The sequence below is a fragment of the Grus americana genome, chromosome 1 (assembly GCF_028858705.1).
Source record: "Grus americana isolate bGruAme1 chromosome 1, bGruAme1.mat, whole genome shotgun sequence".
NCBI classification, from domain to species: Eukaryota; Metazoa; Chordata; class Aves; order Gruiformes; family Gruidae; genus Grus; species Grus americana.
The window spans coordinates 82,410,017-82,435,368 of record NC_072852.1 but is presented as its reverse complement, the minus strand read 5'-3'; the positions used below and the strand labels follow the sequence as shown (position 1 = coordinate 82,435,368).

The window sequence follows — 25,352 nt, the reverse complement described above, 5'->3', positions numbered from 1 at the left end:
CTCCCGAGGTCTGTTGCAAGTTCTGCAAGTAGCTTTGCTTTTTCTGATGAAGGTTACTTTGGTCAATTCCTTGAGGCTGTGCAACCAAGGTTTGCTATGGTGTGGTAGTGTTATTTTGAGCTGCCTGCCCGTATGGCTGTTCAGACAAGTCTCTTCTAAGCAACACCGACCTTTACATCCAACGGAGCTGTGCTTTGCACAGAGTGCCAAAGGGAAGGGAGCAAAGGAATTGACACATCTTTGCACTTTCTGCATCAGTGAGGATGTTTGGACCTGGTATGGCCTGCTTTAATTGATGGGTGCTTTCACTTACATTGCTCCGATCATGCTGTCCCAACCATCCTAGCATGTCCCCCAGGCATGGAGTCAGCTATCTGCAGCTACAGATTCCTCCATAGAAAGCCTCAGGAAGAAAGAGGAAAATTCTGGTTCCCCTAAGAAGTCTGGCTCCTACACTGTGTGGTTCCTAGGGTCTCGTGTCTGTTCACGTGAAACAGGTCAGGCCTGCGAGAAAAAAACCAGCCAGTTGTCAAAGTCCATCAGGACTGCAAAAGCAGTGTTATCAGGGGCATTCATGATTTTTCTACTAAGAAAACCAGCAAGCACTGGAATGAGAAAAGGGAGGGCCAGTTGAGAGGTGGATCAGCCTACTTGTGAGATACATCAGGTTTGGCATGGAAAGGGTAAAGGCCCTTCAGAGCTTGGGACACGAGGGCATAAGCAGCAAAGCAGACTACTCCAGCAATGCCTCTTTGGTGTCTGTTTGCTCTGTCTCCTGAAATAACCTGTATTTTCCTTTTTTCAGACATAGGGGCTACTGCTGTTGTGTCTCTGGCTATTCAGACCAGCATTGTTGGGGTAAAGAGGAAACAGGGTCAGAAAGAACAGTTTGCTGTGCATGCAGGGGCACTTTTCCTTGAGATTTCTCAAAAAATGCTTTAGAAATTACACATAAAATACTTTTAAAAATTTATTAAACACACAAAACACACCTCTTGTCCAAGATCAAAAGAAATTTGTTTTCCCAGTCATAAACAATGAAGCAAAGAGGAATGCAAAAGAAGTTGTATTTCAGTCATCACTATTAGATACATTTTTTTCAGCAGTGGACTTGAAAACTGGATCCTATCCAACCCAGGTGACAGAACTGGGAAGATAGTCTCCTCAGAGCAGCTGCAGCTCTGCTAGAACCAGGTTCATCTACCAGCAGAATGGCATGTCACTGCAGAATAAGGTTCTGCCACTTTCATAAAGGAATGGTGAGCACTGTGTGCCATCCTCTGGCTTTTCAGATTCATGCAGAAATGCTGGATGAAAATGAAGACCAACTCTAAGAACACCCCTCACCTGCGGATTCTTATTTGCACTGCATAGCAGCTGTGCTAAGTAATAGTCATCCCTCTGTGAAGGATGACACATGTATTTCCAAATCTGGTCCTGCCAGGGGCCAAGAAACTGATGCTCAGGAGGTCACTCTGGGGAGAAAGAAAGAAAAAAAGATGGGATAACAAAAAACACTAGGGTGAAAAATTTTATTTCAGAGATGTCAATCATCCATTTGTTTATCTTAGGTATTTCTAAAGTGCCATAGTCTCACTGTAGTATCTAAGCACCATTAGCACAACAGGAATTTACAGTTTTCTACAGAGCTCCCTCAGCTGGCAGGAGGATCTGGGCACCCGCTGGTGACCACAGGTCTGGGATGGAGCATGCTAGGGATGGAGGTCTGCTGGAACGGTAGTAGCTAATTACCTTTTGCTTTTTCCAGTAGTCTCCCACTATGATCCTGAGGGAGGAGACAGCTGGTAGAGAAGCCAGTGAGCTAGCTGCTGTGAAAGTTAACTTTCTGGTTCTTGACTTTGTGCACATGCCCATACCTCTGTCTTCTGGATTTGGCTCATGAGTTTGTGCTGCCCACAAAGCGATTAAATCCCTGGAAGAAGAGGAATATACCCTGTAACTTCTGCAACAGCAAAGGAAGGGTGGTGCCCAGATTCTCCTCTCCAGCTAGATGATCACAAACAGTAAAGGGCAGACAGGGTAGGGGAAGCAAATTATTTCAGCCAAGTGACACTGAACAGGGAAAACTAACAGTGGCTGTGGAAAGGAACTCCAGAAATGTGCTTACATTGGTGAGCAATCCAATCCTAGCTGCTAAGACTACTGCACTGGCAATGTGCTGTGAACCCTAAGGCCACTTTGATTTGGCATACAGTTTTAAATAAGTTCATAAAGATCTTAGAAATAAATGCATGTCATTCCTTTTAATTTATAGAGCACTGTCAAGTATACACAGCACTTCACAAAGCATATAGAAAGGAAATGCTCTGCGGACTGCTGCGAAGGCATATTCAGGGGCAGCCGGCTTCTCAAACGAGAATCTCGATGTGAGAGGGTTTCCCTTTCAGTTCAGCTAAGCTATAGGCAGACTTGAGTTCAATTTCATTGATCTGCTACAGCGACTCTGTTCAGATTGCCAAAACAAAAGTTGCATTCACAAGATGCCTTTTCTTGGCAAATGGCTTCTCAGCCAAACAGAGAGTTTTAGTGCTGTACATTTCCTTTAGGAAACCTTAAGTGGAATGGGAGAGACCCACACAAATTGATCAGTTCTACAGCTGGACTGCAGCATAATTTTTGAATTCAGTTAAAAATGAGCCTACCAACTGAGAGCTACAGTATCCCTTCTGAAAGTCTGCTAGCAAATTAAGATATTGATGCTTCTGGAACCAACTAGATGACCAAACCACTTTCCAGAAGTGGAACAGAAATCAAAAAAATCATTGGTTTGAAGCTGTTCATAAAAAACCCAAACAAACACAAAACTAAGAGCAAAAATGTGCATTTGCAAACGAAGGCTTTGGTTCCTGTGTAAACAAAGCCTACCCCATTTCTGAAAGCTCCTTCTACTTCCCTGAGCAGCTGCACATAAAGGTGCCTTGTTCCTCTAGGAGCTGCAAACAATTTCATGCTCTCCCTATAGCTCCTTTTTATTAAACTATATGAAAATTACATTTTGTCAGCAGCTGAGCATCAAGAAGTGGCTTGGGGCTTGCAGAAAGGATCCCTGCAATCCCTTGAAGAGTAGCAAGTTCTGTAGAGCAAGCCATTCCCAAGCATCCCTGGCCAGCAGCTGCTCAAATCCATGGAACTTCTTAGCATCTTTATTTCCTTCATCTCTTCCCCACCACAGCTCCAGTCCTTTCACTGGCTTCAGTCTGCATTCCTTTTTCCAGAGACCTACTGAAGCCATGGAGCCAGTTGCAGGATTAGTAAGGTACACTGCAAAACCTTTTCTAAGCTCCAGCAGTGCTGGATAAGCACACCAGTCAGTATTGTCACTAAAATGATCAGCAGCAAAACAGTCAAAAATATAAACAATGCAAAGTGTTGCACTGCAATTCCTTGTAGTTAAAACCATGAGGGGGGTACATCCTACAACTGCCACTGTATGTACCTGTGTAAAACGAGAGGGAGAACACTACGCTCAGTGACATTTAGAAGTCATCCCTCGCAACCATAGGGGCCACACATTTTTATATAGATAGATAAATAAAACAACTCAATTCCAGATTTTACACACGCACGCACACACACACACACACAAAGTAATCAGTGTAAAACTGAATGTCCTGCTATGAAAGTTCAGATGTTTTGCTACAAAACCTATTTCTCCCAGCTTCTTACTGAGAAATGCTAACATATACAGTATGTTTAATGTTTTGAGAAGTACTGATATGGTGTAGTGTCACACAGCTGGCCATTTTGACTACTGCCATGGTGTGTGCAGGCATGATCACTCACATGTGAGTGTGAAGATACACTTAGTATAAAAACTAGTTCATACACGTGTGACTACATACATACAGATGTTATTTACACTCATGTGCACACACACTGGTCAAAATGAGGCTTGAGAAACACTGGTATGGAATCAGGTCAGTCCTAGTACACTGCTGATCTGCCCTGTTTTGCAACACAGCTTACAGCAGCCCACTTGAACTGTATCTGTGAATCCGAATTCTGCAGAATGAGGCGACCACCTGAACAAAGTCACAGGCAACCTCCATACACCTGCCAAGTTGTGTACCACAGTCTTAGCAGCAGCAAGTATAATTCTGATTATTTTTCTTTTTTAAGCCTCCAGGTATGATAGCTTTCTACATCAGTTACCCACCAGTTCTGAGATTCCGGAATGGACCTTGTCCCTATCCCACAGCTCCCTCGTTCCTACCATCCAAGCAGCATTTGGAGAAAACCTTTGCAGGCGTGCCTGCCTTCTCTGGTTCAGGGTATGCCTACACGTTCCTTTTACAAACAGACTCAAGTGGTCTTTGTGCTTCAAGTTGGCCCACATGCTGTATATGCATAATGCAGAGTCTTCAGCTTCTCAGCAGGACTTAGCTTTGACCTTCCTGATTGCTGGCTTAGATAAGCATGGCGAGCTTCCATAGACCTGTGCAATATTATATAGGTCACAACATTTCAGCTGCGAGTGGAACAAAGCCCCTTAAGGACCCCATCTCCCATCTTATTTCCCTTGACACAACCACATGTGCATATGTTGCGTGACCAAGCAGCTTCTCACCACGTGACCTGACGTTGCGCATTCTCTCCTCAGGCTGCCAAGCAGACACCTCTCACAGGGAGGTGGGAGAAAACATCTGCACCTTGGCCACACGGCAGATGGCATCCGATTCTAGTACTGAGAAATGAAGATGATGGGGCCTTGGGATGCAGAACTACCCACTGCAACCACTGCTCACTCTCTGTTCATGCCTGAGGTGCGTTGGGAGGAGGGGGTGACTGAAAAGGGCAACATGGGCCAAAGGCATTACTCTGACCAGCTGCCTATAATCCAGGGCCCCTGGTGTAGTCACACCCTTGTCCACCCCCTTGTCCCTTAGGCACATTTTGGACAGGCCTGGACCAGGAGCTGCATCCTAGATCACCCCCAAACCACACCTAGTGACGCTGCCTACCACACATGCACCCGCTGGTGGGAGACTAAGTAGGAGTTGCGACTGAAGCTCTTCCCACAGTGGGAGCACTTGAAAGGTTTCTCCCCAGTGTGGGTCCGACGGTGACGGATGAGGGTAGAGTTGTCACTGAAGCAAGTCCCACACTCAGCACACTTGTAGGGCTTCTCCCCAGTGTGGGTGCGACGGTGCTGGACAAGGTGCGAGCGCTGGCTGAAACTCTTTCCGCAGTCGGGGCACAAGTATGGCTTCTCACCTGTGTGGACACGCCGGTGGATAACCAGCTTAGAGCTCTCACTGAAGCACTTGTTGCAGTCAGCACACTTGTAGGGCTTCTCACCTGTGTGGAGCCGCTGGTGGGCAATGAGGTTGGAGCTGTCGCTGAAGCGCTTCCCGCACTGGGGGCACTTGTAGGGTTTCTCACCCGTGTGAAAGTTGGCGTGGCGAAGCAGGCCTGAGTTCTGGTAGAAGTTCCTCCCACACTTGGCACAGACATAAGGTCTCTCGCCAGTATGGTTGCGCTGGTGCTGCACCAGGTGGGTGCTCTGGCTAAAGCTTTTCCCACAGTCCTTGCATTGGTACGGCCGCTCACCCGTGTGGACGCGCTGGTGCTGGATGAGGTGGGAGCGTCGGCTGAAGCTTTTGCCACAGTCAGCACACATGTAAGGTTTCTCCCCGGTGTGGATCCTCTGGTGGCGGATCAGGTCGGAGCTGCGGTTGAAGCTCTGCCCACACTCAATACATATGTAGGGCTTCTCTCCCATGAATGCCTGCTGGTGCACCACTGTCTCCTTCCGCTTCCTGAAGCCGCAGCGAGAAGTCTTCTCCAGCCCCGTCTCTGGGGAGAGAAGGTCTGGCCTCGAACGGGAAACGTCCTGGCCACAGCCCGGAGGAGAAGCTTCCCTCATGAAAAAGTCCGAAATGGCCCCACAGTGTCCGGCTGCCTCCGGCCCATCTCGCTGGAGATCCCCCTCATTATCACTCATGCTCCCATCACCTGCTGGGACAGAAGGAGAGTCCAGACACAACCAACATATTTAGTCATGGCCAGCGACCCCTCTTCACCCAGCCTGGCCACCGCAGCCGCCCCCCACACGGCCCCCGGCCAGGTGCTGCATCCTCCCGTCCAGTCCGTCCCAGCTTTGCCGCTTCCAGGGGACAGGCAAAGGCGTCGGGACCGGCTCCATCCTCTCTCCCTGCCACCCACTTGCGCAGCCACGCCCGCTACCCCCCAACCAACACGGGTGCTGAGGAGGGGGCGCACCCCGCGCCCGCCCCTACCGCCGCCGGCGGCAGCTTCCCCCTCCCACCCGCTCGCCGCCTGAGGGGGCTGGGCCGGGGCACGGGAGGCCGAGGCGCTGGGCCAGGGAAGGAGCTGCCGGGAGCTGGGGGAGGAGGCGGCAGAGCGGGGAGACCGACAGACAGCGCCGGGGCCTGGCAGCAGCACCCGACTTGCCCTCCCGAGCCCCGCCACCTTCCCCCAGGGGCCGCCCTGGCAGCGACACTGCGGGAAAACCAACCCCCGCCCCGGGCGCGCCCCCGCAGCCCGGCCCCCGGTCCCTCAGCTGCCCCCGCCCGGGGCCGGCGACCCGCCGTGTCCGCCTCACCTCCGCCCGGCGGCGCGGCCCTGACCCAACCCGGGCGGGGCGGAGGGGGCGCCGGGCGCAGCCCCGGCTGGGCGCGGTGCGGCCAGCGGCCGCGGGGAGGGGAAGTTCCCCCGCACGGGGCCTGCCCGCCTCCCTGCCCGCCCCGCCGGCACTTCCTGCGGCTCCCGGGAGGCGGCTGGCCGGCCTCTATGGTTGTAACCCTTCCGGCCCCGGCCCGCCCTGCCCTCTGCTCCTCACCGCGCCGCAGGAGGTTCCCCCCTTGCCGGACGCGGGGCTGCAGGAGTCCCCAGCAGGCGAGGCCCGGCCCGGCGGCGGGGCTGGGCTCGGCCGCCGGTGGAGCCCCTCCCCGCCCGCGGCGTCTGCCGCCGGCCGCACCTCGCAGCCTCGCCTGCTCCCCCGGGGGGCTGCCGCCGCCCTGCCGAGGCGTGCCCTGCCGCCGGCTTCCCCTGCTGCCCACCCCTCCCCGGGGCACTGCCCGCGCCCCAGTTCCTGGCAGCGTCCAGGGGCTTGGAAGGAGCGAGGAGAGGGTGGAGCAGGTCGCCGGCCAGGCGCCGTGCCGACACCGGTCACATAGCGGGGCCTGGGCACGGCTGGATCTCTCTGGAAGCGCAGCATCTGCGCTCAGTCGGGGACCACGCGGCAGTGGGAAGCAAAAAGGAACGAGGTGTCATGGGCCTTGGCCATCCTCTCCTGCCCTGCCTGTGCCGTGGCTTCCAGTTCTTGCGCTGCTGGCCCACAGCCTCTCTGCTGCGCAACCTTCACAAGCTTCCTGCCACTGCCACATTTTTCTGTTGCCTCTGTTGTTTTCTTTGCCTAACGCTCCCTGGCATGTCTTTGTATCGCAACTGTTTCCTCCTTCACACTTCTTTATTCCAGCTCTAGAATAAAGAGAATGGCTCCGGGAAGACTTTATGGTGGCCTTTCAATATATAAAGGGGGCTTATAAGAAAGACTTTTTACCAAGGCCTGTAGTGGCAGGACAAGGGACAATGGTTTTAAACTGAAAGAGGTAAGTTTAGAGTGGACATAAGGAAGAAATTCTTTACTGTTAGAGTGGTGAGGCACTGGAACAGGTTGCCCAGAGAAGTTGTGGATGCCCCATCCCTGGAAGTGTTTAAGACCAGGCTGGATGGGGCTTTGGGCAATGTGGTCTAGTGGAGGGTGTCCCTTTGGAACTAGATGATCTTTGAGGTCCCTTCCAACCCAAACTATTCAGTGATTCCCAAATTCCAGCATCTGATGCGTTCCCAAACTGCTCTATAAATGAGAAGCGGTGGCTGTTTTGATGAAAGAAAACTCAAGAGCACATGAGAAAAACAAAAAAACCCCAAAAGTTTAGATTTACCAAAAGGTAAGAAAGTAACCTAGAATTTCATGAGACTTTCATGCAGTTGAGTCACATCATTTGGAAGTAGTGAGTCAACCAAGAGGACAGGACACACCTGTTTTTGGCTCTGGATGCAAACGTTTGCAGAACCTGAACTGATACTTGTCTCTGTGCTTAGACACTAACATGAATATTCCTTAAAAATTTGACTACAATTGTTAAATAATGGGTGTTAAATGCTAGTGTTTTCCACAGTTATTTAAAGCAGAAGAGACAAAAGACTTTTTTATGCTTTGGTGCCCTTGAAAAAGCTTACCACAACTTTTCCTTTTGACCTGATACGGTGGGTAAACAGTTCTGTTGTCCTTACTGTGCTTGCTGAATTGTTTTCTGATTTATTCCAGGTCCCTTCTAAACAGCTCTGTTCTGCAGACTTTACACCCAAATGTTGCTCCGTTGAGATAAGTGTCCTTGACCAGGACAATTCCAATTAGTCATTGGAAGAGAGAAATTTAGTTGTGTAAATAAGAATATGTGTTCACATGAGATGGAAAAACAAAAGGAAGGATCAGTGAAGTACATACCCACATAGTACCCAGAATAGTCAGCTGGAGGAGGGAGCACAGCTTAAAATCCTGAAAAATAGTTTTAAGGAGCAAGTGATAAAGAGGGAAAATGTAGTAGCGATTGTGTTCAGCCTGTTCTCTGCAACCCAGAGATCCGGTACTTGGAATGGAAAATAGTCCCAGGTAGGGAAGATCAAGTTGTCAGTAAGGCAGCTGCAGGAGTACAGCACAGAGGAAGATCACGTGCATATTTGCATGCTGATGCAAAAGAAGATGCTAACTCTAGGACAGGACAGAGGGTGGAGATACCAAGGGAGTGGGTATGAAAAAGGAAGAAGACCTGTAGTAGTTTGGGAATGTTTTTTGTCTCTCAGAAGTAGTACTTCCACTTCTTTGGAGTGGCGTGGCTGAGGGAAATGGAAATGAAGCCAGCGGCTCACTGGGTAAGGAAAAGCTGGGAAGATGTCCAGGGATGCATTGCTAAAAGCTTTGAAACATAATACTCGCAGAGGTGAGCATCATTGGAATAACAGCAATAAAAGGCTGGAGGGTGACAGCAGCATGGTTTGTTGTGAATAATTTATAGTAGTTTAATTCATACCAAAATAATTTATATGAAGGATTTTAATCATAGTTTAAATCACCAAGTGAGCAAATTTGAATTAAGTAAGCAATGTTAATCATATTTTTGTAGGCATACTTTTTAAGAGTTTTCTTCACTGAAGGAAAGATTGATTCTCATTGTTTGCTGAATATTCCAAAATCTTCATGTAAGAGTAATCTTTTCACAAAATAACCCTTTTTTTGTTAGTGAGGAGAATATACAACATATATACACAAGTAGTTCTGTAAGTTAACATGCATTTCTTTATTTATTTAACCCACATAAATTTTCAATGTCATGATTTTGTAAACTGTTGAATTACACTTCCTATTTATTAAATAATTCCTTTAGTTATTCCAGACTTGACAAGATGTTTGTGGAATTGGAATAGTTGAAAAGAAAAAACCCTAGAATTTTCAATTTGTCTTGCAAGTGAAATATGATTAATAGATCTAAGAAATACTTTCTGTTTAAAGTTGAGATATTTATTAAACAAAGCTTAAGAAACCGAGATGATAATTGTAATAAATCTCACACCTAATGATTATTCAGATTGGAAGGGTAAACTAAGCTTTCTGGCTTTAATACTGTCTAAGTGTGGTTCATTTTCTTTAAGACACTGGCAACAGGTATACTGTGCTTCAATTTATTTTTCAATGTAATAAAAAGCAAATTATTTTTGTAGGTTACTGTAAATCTGGGCTTTAAAATGGATGGACATCTTTTAATGTGTAATTTAAATAAGTTTAACTGGGGGGGGGAATTACACTCAGATTTATTAAAAAAATTTCTAGTTAAAAAACCGGAATCACAAAATATTTATTAACTTGGCTGGCTGCTCGTGCTTTCACACCATTCCCTTCCGAGACTCTCTCTCAAGTGCTCTGTGTCCTCTGATGTGTTGACAAATAACATGCAGCCTTCTACTTCCCAAAGCAAACTGCCTTGTTGTTAAGATAAAGCCTTACAGAAGGACTGGGTCATGGACACTGGCTTCTTGATAGCTCCCCAAGTTCTTCCTTCCTCTCCTCCTCCTTTGAAATGCTGTGCAGATTCTTCTCTCTTTCCTTTGAGCAATTCATACCATGTTATGTACCAGTCTGTGGTGGTTTGCCATACAATCTATCACGGGTTGTGGCCATTTACTACATTCATAGAATCATAGAATCACAGAATGGTTAGGGTTGGAAGGGACCTCAGAGATCATCTAGTTCCAACCCCCCTGCCATGGGCAGGGACACCCTCCACTAGACCAGGTTGCCCAAAGCCCCATCCAACCTGGTCTTAAACACTTCCAGGGATGGGGCAGCCACCACCTCTCTGGGCAACCTGTTCCAGTGCCTCACCACTCTAACATTAAAGAATTTCTTTCTAACATCTAATCTAAATCGACCCTCCTTCAGCTTAAACCCATTACCCCTTGTCCTATCTCTACATGCCCTTGTAAACAGTCCCTCACCATCTTTCCTGTAGGCCCCTTCAGGTACTGGGAAGCCGCAATTAGATCTCCCCAGAGCCTTCTCTTCTCCAGGCTGAACAATCCCAACTCTCTCAGCCTGTCCTCATAGGAGAGGTGCTCCATCCCTCCCATCAGCTTCGTGGCCCTCCTCTGGACTCGCTCCAACAGCTCCATGTCTCTCCTGTACTGGGGCCCCCAGAGCTGGATGCAGTACTCCAGGTGGGGTCTCACCAGAGCGGAGTAGAGGGGCAGGATCACCTCCCTCGACCTGCTGGTCACACCTCTTTTGATGCAGCCCAGGACACGGTTGGCTTTCTGGGCTGCAAGCGCACACTGCCGGCTCATGCTGAGCTTCTCATCAACCAATACCCCCAAGTCCTTCTCCCCAGGGCTGCTTTCAATCCATTCTCTGCCCAGCCTATAGCTGTGCTTGGGATTGCACCAACCCACATGCAGGACCTTGCGCTTGGCCTTGTTGAACTTCATGCGGTTCGCACGGGCACACCTCTCCAGCCTGTCACGGTCCCTCTGGATGGCAACCCTTCCCTCCAGCGTGTCAACCACACCACACAGCTTGGTGTCGTCGACAAACTTGCTGACGGTGCACTCGATCCCACTGTCCATGTCGCTGACAAAGATGTTGAACACTGCCAGTCCCAGTACTGACCCCTGAGGAACACCACTCGTCACCGTTCTCCACTTGGACATTGAGCCGTTGACCACAACTCTTTGAGTGCGACCATCCAGCCAATTCCTTATCCACCGAGTGGTCCATCCATCGAATCCATGTCTCTCCAATTTAGAGACAAGGATGTCATGTGGGACAGTGTCAAATGCCTTGCACAAGTCCAGGTAGATGATGTCAGTTGCCCTTCCCTTATCCACTGACGCTGTAACCCCATCATAGAAGGCCACCAAGTTTGTCAGGCACGATTCAGCTGTGGCTCTCCAGGTCTCACAGACTGTGAAGAATAATAGTCCTCAAACCAGTTTCCCTTTTCTTGCTTGTGTGGATGGAGAATTTCCTTCTGCCCACTGCAGTTCTCCTGGCTGCATCGGAAGGTGTCCTGTTGATTCCCTGTAGACTTATATGCTTGGTCTCTTTCGGGACTTTGAAGTGAGCTGAGGGTTGAAGCTTTTTCAGCACTCTTGTTTATTTTGTCATGGCCATATCTGTCCAGATGTATTAGCTGGTTACTGCTGCGACTTTGCCATTATCTCCGGTTTTGTCCTGGATTTATACCCACCTCTTGCCCTGTGTTGGTTTGCTGAAACTGCTGTGCTTGGTGGTTACTGATGTAGCTATTTCATGATTATATACAGATGCTGCTCATCTGTGCATAGTGGTTTGGGTCTGTTGCTGCAGAAGGCACCCTAGCTGAGAAACCTCTATCCACCTTGTGGTATTAGCCTTCAAATCTGTTTGGATTTGTGATTACTCCTCTTTAAAGAAAACCACGTCGGACACATAATTTGTACTTCACACGGAGGAGCAAGAACATTTGCTCCTTTCACGTGGAATGAAAACCATATAATTTTAGTCAGTATCATCCCATGCTGTTTGAAATGTGGAGTCCCCCGGGCAGTAATAATCTTGCCATCTACAGTCTTGATGACAGAGTCTGTCTTGTGTCAGGGTTCAGTTTTCACATCCAGAGTTTAGCTGATACTGTTATGGACAGATGTAGCTAGTAAATGATTGCCAGCTGAGTAGATATCTTATGCAGCTAAGGAGGACAGAGTTAATTTTTCATCTCACAGGCAATGAACACTTTGCTCCAGATACATTAGGTTGGTTTTTTGTTGGTCCTTGTTCTTGTTCTTGCTCCACTCCACTTTAGTCCTGGAATATGGACCTGGAGCCTTACTGTGCAGAAGGTAAAACACTTCACAGTCTTAGATGAGTTATATTCACAGTCTTAGACAAGTTACTTCTTCCCTAGGAGGTAAGGAAATTTGATTTTTACTAAACACTTGACTGGGGAACAGAGATAAAGGTCTAGTTGCACCAGTCAACAAATGGCAGACAGTTAAATATGAGTGGCTCTGGCACTACACAGCTTGTGCAAGGTACCAATGGCAGGGCAGGGAAATGAAGCCGGCACTCCAGAGCCTGGAGGGAGCACCCTAAAACACTTCTCTCATTTGTGGATATGAATGTTATTATCAGTGTATCAATCTGTGCCTTTTTTATGTGTGAGACTTGTAGCATCTACCAATAGTTCTACAGTCCTGGAGAGCGAGTCCCAGAGCCACGACACAGACATGTGCCCATCAGTAGGTACTGCGAAATTCCTCAGTTGATTTCTTATCTAAACTGTGAGCAGATCCTCATGTAGCTGAGCACAGGTGGAGATATATATGTGTGTGCGCGTGCGCGTGTGTTTATCTTTGTGAATTACATGCTCCAGGATGCACGTGCAAATGAAAATATGTCACTACATCGGATCAAGGCTTTGTTGGGCCAGACTGTGGCTTCAATACTGCATTATCATCCACCCCGTCTGTGATTCTTTGTCTCCTGAGTCATCATGATGCCTACACCAACATTAGTGGTAGTTTCCAATAATTCTCCTTTAATTCACTTTTTCTAAGCACAAAAGAAGAGGCTCTTTTGCTTACCCTGGCTCTAAATCCATTTACTGGCTTCTTTACTGGGAGGTTAGCGAAGGAGTAATTTTCTAGTCTTCATATTCCTTTTACTCATGCAGCTTATAAATAAATAATACCCTGGTCTCAGGACATACAGGGTAAGCGTGGGATGCTAGTGCATCCCTGCTGAGAAGCCAAGGGATTCTAAAGGCTTTAGATCTCCAGCTCCCACTGAGATTTACCTGGGATGACTTCTGGAAACCTCTGAAGTGCCTGACTTATTGCTTTCAACACAGGGGAAATCTTACCTTACTTTTCAGAATTCACCAGTTTTCAGAACCCTCTGGCTTTTCAGGTGGGACATTTCGGAGTTATCCCATGGCTTCGGTAGTTTTTTTTCTGCCAGTCCTGGTGAGACAGAGTGATGTCTCCCTGTGTTTGGCTGAAATGCTGTTTCCCAGGTTGCCCAGGTGGTGGCAGATTTGGAGGATATTAAATCAGGCTTTTCAACCTGTTTTGCCGTGGAGCCAAATTGTTTCCCCCATGGGTTAAAGATGCCCTTTTCTGAAATTGTTACTCTTTCATACCTCTGAAGCCATTTAAAGGGCTTCCATTTAAAATGGAAAATCTCTGCTTTTGAGTACAATCAGTCCTTAACACAAGTGTTATCTGCTGTTATATTTCTTGTTAAATTTCTGCTAAATCAAAGTTTAATGACTAGATTTGTTGGGGAAGGGCTTTTTATTAGTTTGTCTACTTATTTAAGCTAATGAAGTGCTACTGATTTACAGAGTGTGTGTGTGTGTGTGTTGAATTAACTCCTGCATCTGTTGTACGAGGCAGATAACCCACAGCTTGGCTGCCCCAAAGTTTCTGGTGGGTCAGGACTTGCTCCTAGAAGGAGGTATCTGTCCATTGGTGCTGGGAACGCTCCCTGAGGCTTTTAAATGAGAGCCCTCCATGTAGCCACACAATCTCCCAGCCTCACTCCTTGTTTCTTGAAGGCAGAACTTCCATCTTTCTGCATTTTCACCCTCTTCCTGCTACTAAAGTTTATTCAAGCCTGCAAGTTCTGATATCCTTTGTTTATTAGTATTTCCATAGATTCTATGGGGGTACCAGCAAATGACAGAGAGGATGACTCATAGTTTGACTTCTTGCTTAATGCATGCCAAGGAACTTTGTATAAGTTCTTTCTTCAAACCCAGTAGCTAATCTGTTACTGCTGTAGTAATTGCCTGAGTGACAAATAGGGGTGAATATTTTGAGTGTCTTTGGTTTTATGCAGTGTTCCTTGGTTTATGCTTCTGTGCGTTATGTTAGCTGTTTCACCCCAGCATCACCATTGGAGCTTATGTGCTGCTGATATTCACCATGGCTTTTCAAGTCTTTTCCTGCTTCCCATGTGTGATAGATTATCCTATCCTGTAAACATGGTTTACAATCACCAAAAATCAAATCCTTTGCATTTGAGAAATTCACTTCATTATTCTTCCTTGAAAAACAAGAAAATCCCCAAAACCAAGGAGCCTGCCAAACTCCAAAATGCATCTACAATATACTACCAAAACCAAAATGCATGGAGTAAAAATAAATGTGGCGAATCATGCCTTAATCCTAATGTTAAACTCATTTGATGCTTTTCCAATTATTTGTACATTACAATTTTTCAGGTGTTTTTAAGTAGCGTTCTTGGCATCCTCAGTTATTCAAATAGCCATACTGTGTATAGCCATGCTTTGTGTAATTTCTTAGTTTCCTTGGGAATGTGGTGACCCTTTTTTATCCTGGATGATTTTGGAAAGCTGGAATTTGGGTCATATTCAATTATAAATGGTGAAAACATGCAATAAATCACGCTAGAGTTTATTATATATGAAAGTGCTTTCCATTTGAGGGAATTGCATTAATGTTACTCTAGCACAAGTTGTTTGTGGCAGGAAGCACTGTTTCATTTTGTACCAAAGTACAGTCATGTCTCCATCCAGTACAAGGTCACCAAGAAGCTATTGTAATATAAACATAGTACAAGAGTACATCTCCACCTGCTGGTTTTTTCATACATTACACCTAAAATTAGACAACCACTGAATTTTAAGAGAGGGAAAAATTATTTTGGCCATAACTTCTGCTTCTTTATTTAAGGAAAAAAAGGATGGTACATAATACTTAAACTGATAAATTTGTTATCCTCTGGTGACCTGACAGATGCCACTGAGATCCTGGGTACCTGCACATCCCAAGTAGCTGTGCACTGCTGAGATGGAATTACGGCCATAATTATTTGCAGTCACTCTCGGACTGATTCTCTCACAGGTCAGTCATGATCTCTACTCATATGCTGGCTGCTTTATTTCTTCCCTAGTAGGTGTGTTCGCCTTTCAGAAAGAAAGGAGGAGGAACTGTAAGGGAAGAAAAGCCTCCTCTGGAGGAAAGAAGGATTTAGTCTTCCTCTGAACCTCTGTCTCAAGAGTAAGGTGAACTGGCGCTTCCTAGGAGAATTCCTTAATTTTTTCACGGAAGATGAGGGGAGTAAGAGATGTGGTAGGAAGGGAGTGGCAGTTAACTCTTGTGGCCTTTGCAAGCAAATACAATGATATTTTACGTTTTAACTTAATTTTTGGAGTTATGCAATTATATTTGACTCTCAGGTATAATTACAGAGAAAGTTTTTACAGCAAGTATTTCTTTCTCTAAAAACTGTTTTAACAAAACTGAAATACTTTTTTGGAATATATCAGCTTTGACGGACTTTAACCATCTTTTGGAAAGGAACAGTTGTTGAAAGCAAACAGAATATTCTGTTATAACGCGCGTGTGGAGAAGATTTTGTTTCCACATTCGAATGAAAAGATGCAGCCTGCCTTGTTCTCTGAGCTCTTGATCTGTGTGCACATGGTATGGAAAAGAAGGTCAGTGAAAACGAATTGCGGATATCCCTGGATAAAACAGGGAAGCAGAACTATGGGGCAATTTAAGCTGTGGAAAAGGCCAGCTCATGGAAAAACTGCAGGCGAAGCTCAGTACCCAGAGAACCCGGGAAACGAAGGAGCAGAGCCAGAATCACTTCTCCTGCCCTTCTCCGCTGCGAGCCTGCAGCATTCCCTTTGGAGCACATGCAAGTCTGTAAAACAGCACCCATCCAGGCGTGTTTTAGAGGAAGCGTGTGCCGTGAGGGAGGTGTGACTACTTCATGGAGCTTGTGGGGAGGGTGCAGAGCACAGCACCCCGTGCAGGGCGGGGATGCCTTCCAGCGTGTTTGGTCACCCTGCTGGCGAGGGAGCCTGAGGGCAGGGGAGAGGAGCGGGGCTGCCCTGAGGAGAGTTGGTGCAGGGCGGTTGGTTCCTGAAGCTCCGTGTGAAAGGGTGACCACGACATCTGTCATTTCTGAGCTCTTGAGTTTCAGGGCCCTCTCTTTGCCGCGGTAGCTGCTGTGTGTTCTCTGTCACGATAGGGCAGGTCTTCCTCTTCACCTTCTTTCCTTTCTCGCCTTGCCAAGCTGTGCCCCACCAGGCACGAAAGCCCGTGGAGAAAAGCTAGCGCTTCTACCAGGGCAATGCTGTCCATCCTCAGAGGAGAAGCGGAGTCTGGCTTACGCTCTGTGCCGTGCAGGTGATGAGCAAAACAGCCCCCTCTCACAGTGACCCCGTGGTGAGCCCGGATGAACCCAACGAGGGTGGCCAGAGGGCAAGGTAATGGAATCACGAAGTGAGGCGGTGTCGGCACCGAAGGGCAAACCCCAGGGGTGCCCGGTGAGCAGGCAGCAGCCAGGGCGCCTGCCCCACCGCGCCGACCCCAGCAGCTGTTACCCCCCGCAGCGGGCACGGCGGCAGCGCCGCCGGGGCAGGGCTCCCCGGGGGCCTGGGGCGGCTCAGCAGGCTAAGGATGGTAGATCGGCAGCCCTGGTCGAGCGGCAAGCGCTGGGGGAGGCGGCCACGAGGCGGCCGGGGAGCAGCCCTAGCGGCCCACGGCCCGGGCCCACCGCCCTGCGTCTCCCCCACCTCCCCCGGCCTTTCAGCCCCATGCAGGGGAGGAGGGGTGGGGCGCACCGCTTCCCTTGTGCCAGGTGCTGCCTTCCCCTCGCGGGGCAGAGCCAGCAGCAGGCCCGGGGAGGAGTAAAGCCCGAGCCCCTGCCCCAGCAGCCGGCCCGGGAGCCCGCGGGAGGGAAGGTACGGGCCCGGGGTAGCTATCGGGAGGGGGTCGGGCTCGTCCGGCAGCCCTAAAGCAGGCCTGGGGCAGGTTGCGGTGCTGCTCAGAGGCTTTCGGGGAGGGGTGGAGCGGCTCCGGAGGGAAGGGGAGGCTGTTAGCTGCCCGGGGTGTATTAAAGGTTGGGAAGAAGCACGAGGTGTTGAGGCTGAAAGAGGAGTGGGATCCTGTACTGGGAGATGATGCAGCTTGTTGGTGTTAGGAGGGAGGTTGAGGTTAGATGATACAGCTTTTTATCACACTGATCTCTTGATTAAGCTGTCCAGCCACCAAACTTCAGGTCTTTCTAGAAAACTATTATATCTTTTTAGGTGGTGTTATATAGCACGTGTGGGTTTGCCCCTTTTAGGCACCTGTGGGTACTGCCAAAATGCACTGCACCTGTGTTTGCCCTCTCCCCTTTTTTCTCCCGTCTGTGTGAGGAAGGTTTCATGCTCCAGGTCTCCTCTGTTCTTCTAGATGGAGCCAGTACTAGAGTCTGTATTCTCTCTTCTCCGGGAGCCTGGGAAAAGTGATACTGCAGGATGTGCAGGTGAGATGTAAACTCTGCTAGTTAAATCACAGAGGGAAGGAAGCTTGAGGCTGCACCGACAGGTGCTGGGAACACTGTGTTCCTGCTTCTCAGGTGGCTGCTCTGTCCTAGGTTGCTAGGGTGGCATGGCATGCTATGCTGGGGCAAGGTGGTTGGTGGTACTTTGTGTTTCTTTCTGCTGTGGGTTTCTAGTAGCTGTTTTAAAATCAGACATACAGGTCATTTGGAGTGGAGGAAGGGCAGTGTACTACTCTTTTTCAGGCTTTTTTGTGGGTGAGGAAGGTTTGAGGGAGTTGCACAGTGACTCCCCAGCACTAGCTGTGGATGGGAATGGAGGGTCGTTTGGTTCCCATTTCACTGTTGAGAGACCTGTGATCTCTGCTTGGGCATCTGGGAATAATCAGCAGCTTGGTTGTACAGTGAGGGAATGACTGCTCCTGCTAAAAGGAGTCTTCTTCATCCCTCTGGGAGGAAGCTGCCTCTTGGGTGTAATTCCTTGATGTAAAAGATGAGGCCCCCCCTCCCTCAGTGAGTGGGATTATTTGTTTTATTGCTGGTATTTACATCTTGGCAGTTGTGGCTATGTAAATAGAGATCATTTTGTTTCTTCAAGGGCATGTTACTTAAGAATTTTATTCCTTGGCGTTATAGAGGTCTCTACACTGCAGTTTTACCTTGAATGTAGAAAGCCTGTTTCTTTGTTAGTGGAATAATCAAACTTGATGTGTTAAATGGAAGTATATGTAGTGTGAGTAACTGAATATTTTAATGCTAGATCAGAGATGCTAATGGCTAAGTCCTCTATTTGGATTAACAGTAAATGTCTTGAGATGCTTGCAAAAAATCAAACTTGGATAAGTATGTGTCAGGTGATGCTTATAATTCTTTTAATGCTGAACTGATGGAAATATAAAATTTAATCAGCAGAGTAAGATAACCAAAGCTTACTGTGAGGTACATGATGAAACATATTTATTCGTTAAATATATAGGTTGCACTCTTTAGGAAAGAAAGGGCCACGTTTTGAGTTTCCTGTGAACTTCCTTGGAATGCAATTTATTTAACTTGTCACTATAAGAAAAGTAGGTGTCATGCTAGCTCTAGAAACAAAAGAGATAGTAATAGTTAATTGTCAATTAGTTAATTTTTTATCAATAAACATTTAACTCCTTTGACTTTTGATGCATGAATAGACCATATCCCTATAATAAGTACAACTGTTTTTGTGATAATTAGGGAAAAAATCCTGACATGCCAACCTGTAAAAGAAGTAATTTAAAATTTTTCAGTAAATATTAACTAACACAAGTGAGAAACAACCTCAACCTCTCTGTTCATTTTTAGGTTAAGGGACTTTTTTTAGTGTTGAACCATCCCTACCTAAATGCAGAGCTTTAAAACAGAATTTTAGTACTAATTTAGCAGGCCAGAAGGCTTTTGAGCAAAGTCTGCAGGAACAAATAGCTAAAAGTAGATTTTTTAAATTTTTTCTTTTTAAACGAGTAAGATGTTTCAGCATGTTCCTTTGCCTGCCTTCACTTTGGCAGTCTTCCTTTGCCATTCCCTGAGGGGAGGAAGAACAAGAGAACAAGGAAATGGGGAGGGGAAGGAAGAGAAGAGGTAGGTTTCTTACCTCTCCTTCCCTGTGCCACTTTTTTTTTTTTTTTTTTTTTCTTGTCTCAATCTTAATCATTTCCCTTCCACTTTGGAAAAGGGAAGTCTGGTGCAAGGTGATGCTAGGCCTGAGAAATTCAGTTATTTTGCAAGGAGCAGCTTATCTGCCTTAGGGAAGGAGGACTGTCCGATTGCTCTCTTACTCCATCAGGGGACTCCATTTTGAGTGACCATGAGGAAGACAGAGACATCCCTGAAGACCTTAAGCAAGATGTACTGTGTCAGCTACCTGATGCCCACAGCCCAGACAGGGGGGCAGCCTGTAATAAACCCCCTCACCAAAAAAGAGGCTTCAGGAAACTTGCCCTCATTGCTGATGGCCAAAAACCACAGACAGAAGAGAAACCCTACAAGTGTACAGAATGTGGGAAGGGCTTTAAGGGGTGCTCCAGGCTTCTGAACCACCTGCAAACCCATACGAGAGAAAAAACATTTGAGTGTATAGAATGTGGGAAGAGCTTTAGCAGGAAGGCCAACCTGGTGGTGCACCAGAGGATCCATACGGGGGAGAGGCCCTACAAGTGCAAGGAATGTGAGAAAACCTTCAGCCGTACCTCAAACCTTATCGCTCACCGCAAAACCCATGCAAAAAAGAAAGCCTTTTCCTGCACCACGTGCAGGAAAAGCTTCAGTGGCAGCGCAGCACTCTTCCAGCATCAGAGGGTCCATATAGATGAGAAGCCCTATAGGTGTACCGAGTGTGGAAGTAGCTTCCGTCTGTGCTCAAACTTCATCAGACATCAACGGATTCATTTGAGAGAGAGACCCAGTGAATACACAGCAGGTAACTGAATTAAAATCTGGTGAGTTTTATTTCAAGCTGTACACACTCACAGGGGATGTATCAGATACTGTGGTCTCTGTTTGTTCCTAAATGCTTCCCCGTTCCTTGCAGTGAATGTGAGTGGGGCTTGTTTGTTTTTCCCTTCCAATATAATATATTTATCTCTGTCATTTGAAGAAGTGCCTTGAAAATGCTAAAGTTGAAATTTAGGCTTTGCCGTGAAGGCTGCCTGGGACCTTAAGACTGCACAGCTCTGAGATCCCGCTAATTCTGCTTCATAGTGTTGCCTGATGTCTATCCCTAGATCTTCAGAAGCGCTTAGCCAACAAAATACTAAGCTTAGGGACGTGGAAAGGATTTAGATTGCGAATCAGGGCCTTGGTAATCTCTAGTGGCTAATTTTTGTTATATGTGGCTATTAAATGAGCAGCTTTTCATTGTCTGTAGTGGGAAGTCTCCGCTGGCCACCCGTAATACCCTTAGCATCGCACAAGCCGTCAGGCAAGGTGATTGTTTAATGTAGGGAGTTTTCTGGATTTTGCAATTATTCCATGTTCTTGTCATGACCAGAAACTGTGGGATAAAAACTGGCATTGTGGGTTTTTTCTGTTGGTGTAGCTTTACATGGACAGTCCCTTTATACTTGGTCCAAAATGTTTTAATTTTTAGTCTTGGGTCTTGCCTAGCCACCCATAGAATTGTTTTGGGTGTTGGAGTCTTGACCACCAGGTCATGTAACAGCAGGGCAATTAAGACATGAGTCCATATGAGAAAAACATGTTTTGTGTGTGAGGTTTTTCCTCCTGAAAAAAAATCTGAGCAGGAGAGCCTTTCATCTTAACAATGGAAGTAATAATGAAGTTATAATGAAATGGCAGAACTGAATTCCTAAGGTAGGGTTTGAGACCACTCAGTCCATAGATACAGAGAGGTGGCCTAGTAACTCTGCTAAGGAGCCCTAAAGGTGGGACCTTACACTCCTGATGCTTTTTTTTTTTTTTTTTTGTCCCCTTGAGGGCTTTTAATAGTGTGGGTTCGGGTTTTTTTTTTTTAGATGTAAGAGTTTATAATTCATAAGAAAAAAATGTAGTCTCATTTTTACCTTGGCAGATGGCCAATAATTAATAACAGATCAGCCTAATACTATACCTGCTTCAAAAGAAATTGTGCAAACTTACTCTGGAGTAACTGTTAGCTACTGCATCATTGTAATTGAAGCTCTGTAATAAAACTGCTTTTATGATCAAACATATGCCACATTGGCCTTGTTATGTGTGGAGTAGAAATGAAGATTGATTTCTGTATCTGATGTGATTTCAAAGAACAGGTTTATGTATTTATAACTTAAGTTCATTTTTACAAAATCTTAGCTGTCCTATTCCTTAAGAGCTCCCCTGCTCCAGCTTGGCTTCCTTCCCCCTCCCAGCAAAAACAAAACAAAAAAAAAAAAAGAAAAGAGATGGGGAGGAACCAAGAGGAAGGTATCTTGATTGTGATAAAATCCAGGTCTGTTTCAGGGGGCTATGTCTGCCTAGTCTTTGTTCTGGTTTGGCTTAGTCTGGGACAAGTGATTTGAATGAAGTTTTATGTTTAAAATATGAGTGAGAGGAAGGGTTGTTACTGAGCTGCCTTTTCCTTGTGTGAAAGCATATTTAAACTGCTGACCTAGTAATTGGTGATAAAGTGGGCTCTTGACTTACACTATCTTCTATTTAGATGCAAACTATTCTGAATTTACATCTCTGCATCATAAAGAAGAGCAAAGGTGTGGTGCAGAGAAATGTGAGAAGGATCACTTGAACCTTCTTCTTGAAGAGTGTAAGTATAAAAAGGCTTCTAAATTGCCACGTAAAGTATTTTTACATAGAAAGCATTAACATTCTCTTCTCTCTGTACAGTGAAGAAAATGAGGGAAAATATGGATATGCTGCTTCTGAATCAGCAAAGTCAGCTGCAGGTCCTGCAAGAAATTCAGAAACAACTGAATATACTCCTCCCAGGCAATGATCTCATTAATTCAAACGTCTATAGTTTAGGACTTCTGCTAGGACGGCAGGCGGCTGCTGTGGCGTCCCTTTCTTTTCCCCTTCTTAATCCCAGCAGTCTCCTCCCTGAAAATGCCGGTCTCTTATCCCAGTCATCTGCTCCTGGAGTTTTGCCTGCTACTCAGCTGCCAGTCTCTCAATATCCTGCAGCTTCAACAACTTGATCAGCTTTGTGCCGTGAATGTACCCAATGCAAACACATGTGACTACTGTTTTCTTAATCAAACATGTCATCTCTGTGTTGTAATGTTGTAATTGTAGTACCTGTTAAAATGCTGACCGTACACTCAGAGTTGGAAAGATCCATGCCTCAGATGCATCAGCAAATAGCAGTTGATCAAATCCACAGCCCATTCACTTGTTGCAGCATGCAGATGTTTTGGCCAGTAATGTATTTTGTCAAGGCAGCTCAAGAGATCTTTATCACCAGGGTGTAGTTAAGTGCAACATCCATATATAAGATAATGCATAAAACTCCAGCATATTTTTCTACCTGCTATGTCTTTAATATTTACTTGGGCAATTGGACCTCTCCTAATGAGCTGAAGCTAATGATAAAACCATCAGGGATGCTTTAAGCAACTCCTGTTAAGTGAGTCATATAGAGGTAAGCAACATGCTTATGTGAAGGTGTTTAATTTAACTGCATCTCTGTTCACAGCATCCATTTGCAAAACCTTCCTTCATTCAGGAAGGCTTAGAACTTTAGGTGACCTTAGCTGATTCTTAGGCCAGCATAATTACTAAAACTACAAAAAAGTATTTCCTGCTTTTTGTTTAAAACAACCAAATACCTCTTCCCCCCAACTCCAACAAAATACCACCATTTGTGTCTGCCTTGCTTACCAAGAGTTTATGAGAAAAAGCCAAATTGGTTTATAGGACACTTGTTTATTTTGTTCAAAGGTGAACTCACTTGAGTCTGCTTTTAGATATTGTCATATCTTATTTGGATTAGTACATGTTGACTGTTACGTATTAGTTCATTGGGGGTAGGACTGGAGTAAATAATTATTATTTGGGGAGGAACACTGAGAAGCTCAGGTGCACCATCTTGCAAAGTCTGCAGGGGGTAAAAAGGTTGTTGTTTTGGGGGGGGGGGTCCTACATTGGGCTTTTTAAGGCTAGTAAGCGCAGAGTTTTAAGAAGGGTCAGTCCTTTCTACCTCCTTGTTTCTAGCAGTAACACAGGCTAGTAGCAGTATCAGAGCCTTTGAGCTTCAAAAGTGAAAAAATGCTAACTATGATTTACCTTTGAGCTGCTGGGATAAAGAAACTTTGGGGCTTGCGCCTATGCCAAACAGTCTTGCTCTTGAACTGACGTTCTGTTTGTGGATTGTTGGGTGTGGGGTGTTTATGATGTCTTGTTAAAAGGATGCGTTGTTAACAATTAATAAAATATGGCTTAGATTTTAAGAATGGTAAACACTACTTCTCTTAACAAGTCGTCTTGTTGGTGACAGTGCAATGATGTCAGATCCTGGTCCAAAGATAAAACTCCGTGGGATCAGGTAGGACTCTGCGTGTGTGTGTGTGAATACAGACTGTGAAAATCACACACTGGTTCTTACTACGTAGGATTTTGTATTAACTCAGTAGGATATTCATTTAAGCCAAACTGAAGGCTTTAGAGGGCATTCCTTCAATGTGAACTTGTACTGAAACATTTGGGGTTTGTTTTCCATCAGTTGAGTATATCACTCATGTGGCTCTAGACTTAAGAGCTCTCATAAGAGTTACTAACGTTCTGTGGAAACTCAGGGGTACTGATCATAATTTCTTGGATGTTTAATTTCATTTTGCTTAGAAGCAGAATCCCCTCTTCAAAGCAATGGTTCAGGTTTGTATTTTAGTGGGTTTTTTATGGTGTTCAATATTAAAATGTTGCATTTTTGTTAGAAATAAATCTTTGTTGAGCTTCTATCCTTTATAAAAAGAGCACCAGTGCTTAGTCTTCGATACCTGGAATTCAGTTACTCTAATGTACGTGCCTTCCCTGGCTGCTTCTGTCTTCCTCTTTCCCTGCATCTAGGCATCTCCTTACATTTCTGTTTTTGGAAACTCCTGAAAAATAAAACAGAGCTAAGTCTGCCGCTTCTGCAACTTAGACCAGGTAGGAGGAATCTCTTATCTGAGGAGTTAAGTAGGATTCTTCCCTGTCGGGAGGGAGTTTGTATATGATGTTTCTGTTTGTAGCTGGCAGCCCCAGGAGCATTTTGTAGCAAACCTGAGGTGAGCTACATGCTTTTGTGTTAAAGTTCTCTAATGTGTTTGTGGGTTCCTATCTGAACTTGAGGATAAAGTCCTGAAATACCTGCAAACCCCAGGTGTACTGGGGACTGGAGGAAGTGTTGATATAGAGGAGTACAAGAAACCATGATTCTTCCTATTTTTGGGTTACCTCTCTCTTTCTGCGTAAGTGAGAGAGGAAGGCAGAAGTCTTTTCCTTCTATCCTCCCAAACAATTACGTGGTCTGCAAAGCACCTTTGATGCTAAAAATATGCCTGTTCCTAGGTGGCGTGGGGCTTGGGGGCTTCGTGCCCATGTTGGAAGGTATCTAGAATGCTTCTTGCCTCTTTTCCTTGCAGTGCTCTGGCAATGATGTAAAAGAGTGGGGCAATACCTGACAGCTTGCCAGGGATACCAGAGAGCTTGGCAGTGTCCAGGAGTATGTAAGAGGAAACTATAGATGCTCTCCTAGCGAACTTCAAGTATGTGGTCTGCGCAGGTGTATTTGATGTTGGGGACTGGGCAGTGTGTAGGCAAGTGAAAGCTAATCTGGAGGAAATGAGACCTCGTCTGACAGCTGTCACGTCCTAGGAATGGAGGTTTAGTATCTTACATCGCATCCATCTGCTTCTCCAAGGCATGTTAAAGAAAATCAACCAAATCTGCACAGAAGGAAAGGGCCTATTGGAGTTCTGCAGGCAGGAAAATACAGTCCTCTTTACAATCTGTTTTCCAAAGGAAAAGTCTA

At 46.1% G+C, this 25,352-nt stretch overlaps 1 protein-coding gene and 1 long non-coding RNA gene across 6 annotated transcripts; one reads left to right on the top strand and one right to left on the bottom strand.

Annotated features, from left to right (window-relative positions):
* Positions 1 to 958: 958 nt before the first annotated feature.
* Positions 959 to 6,924, bottom strand: LOC129201749 (zinc finger protein 239-like). Of its 5 annotated transcripts, XM_054813427.1 has the most exons (4): positions 6,587 to 6,724; positions 4,983 to 5,976; positions 1,753 to 1,933; positions 959 to 1,475 (listed from the first exon to the last, which is right to left on the bottom strand). In XM_054813427.1, exons 2-4 carry the CDS (start codon positions 5,963 to 5,965, stop codon positions 1,383 to 1,385), a joined length of 1,257 nt encoding a protein of 418 aa, XP_054669402.1. In that variant the 5' UTR covers positions 5,966 to 5,976; positions 6,587 to 6,724; the 3' UTR covers positions 959 to 1,382. The 5 variants fall into 5 exon arrangements, with proteins under 5 accessions (XP_054669402.1, XP_054669401.1, XP_054669400.1 ...); XM_054813426.1 differs by lacking the exons at positions 959 to 1,475; positions 6,587 to 6,724 and adding an exon at positions 6,824 to 6,924 and having other exon boundaries at positions 1,519 to 1,933; XM_054813425.1 differs by lacking the exon at positions 959 to 1,475 and having other exon boundaries at positions 1,519 to 1,933.
* Positions 6,925 to 20,197: 13,273 nt separating this feature from the next.
* On the top strand, positions 20,198 to 22,483 carry LOC129201753 (uncharacterized). The gene is made up of 3 exons (XR_008575482.1): positions 20,198 to 20,330; positions 22,047 to 22,148; positions 22,229 to 22,483. It is a non-coding gene; the product is annotated as an uncharacterized LOC129201753 (long non-coding RNA).
* The last annotated feature ends 2,869 nt before the right edge of the window (positions 22,484 to 25,352 follow it).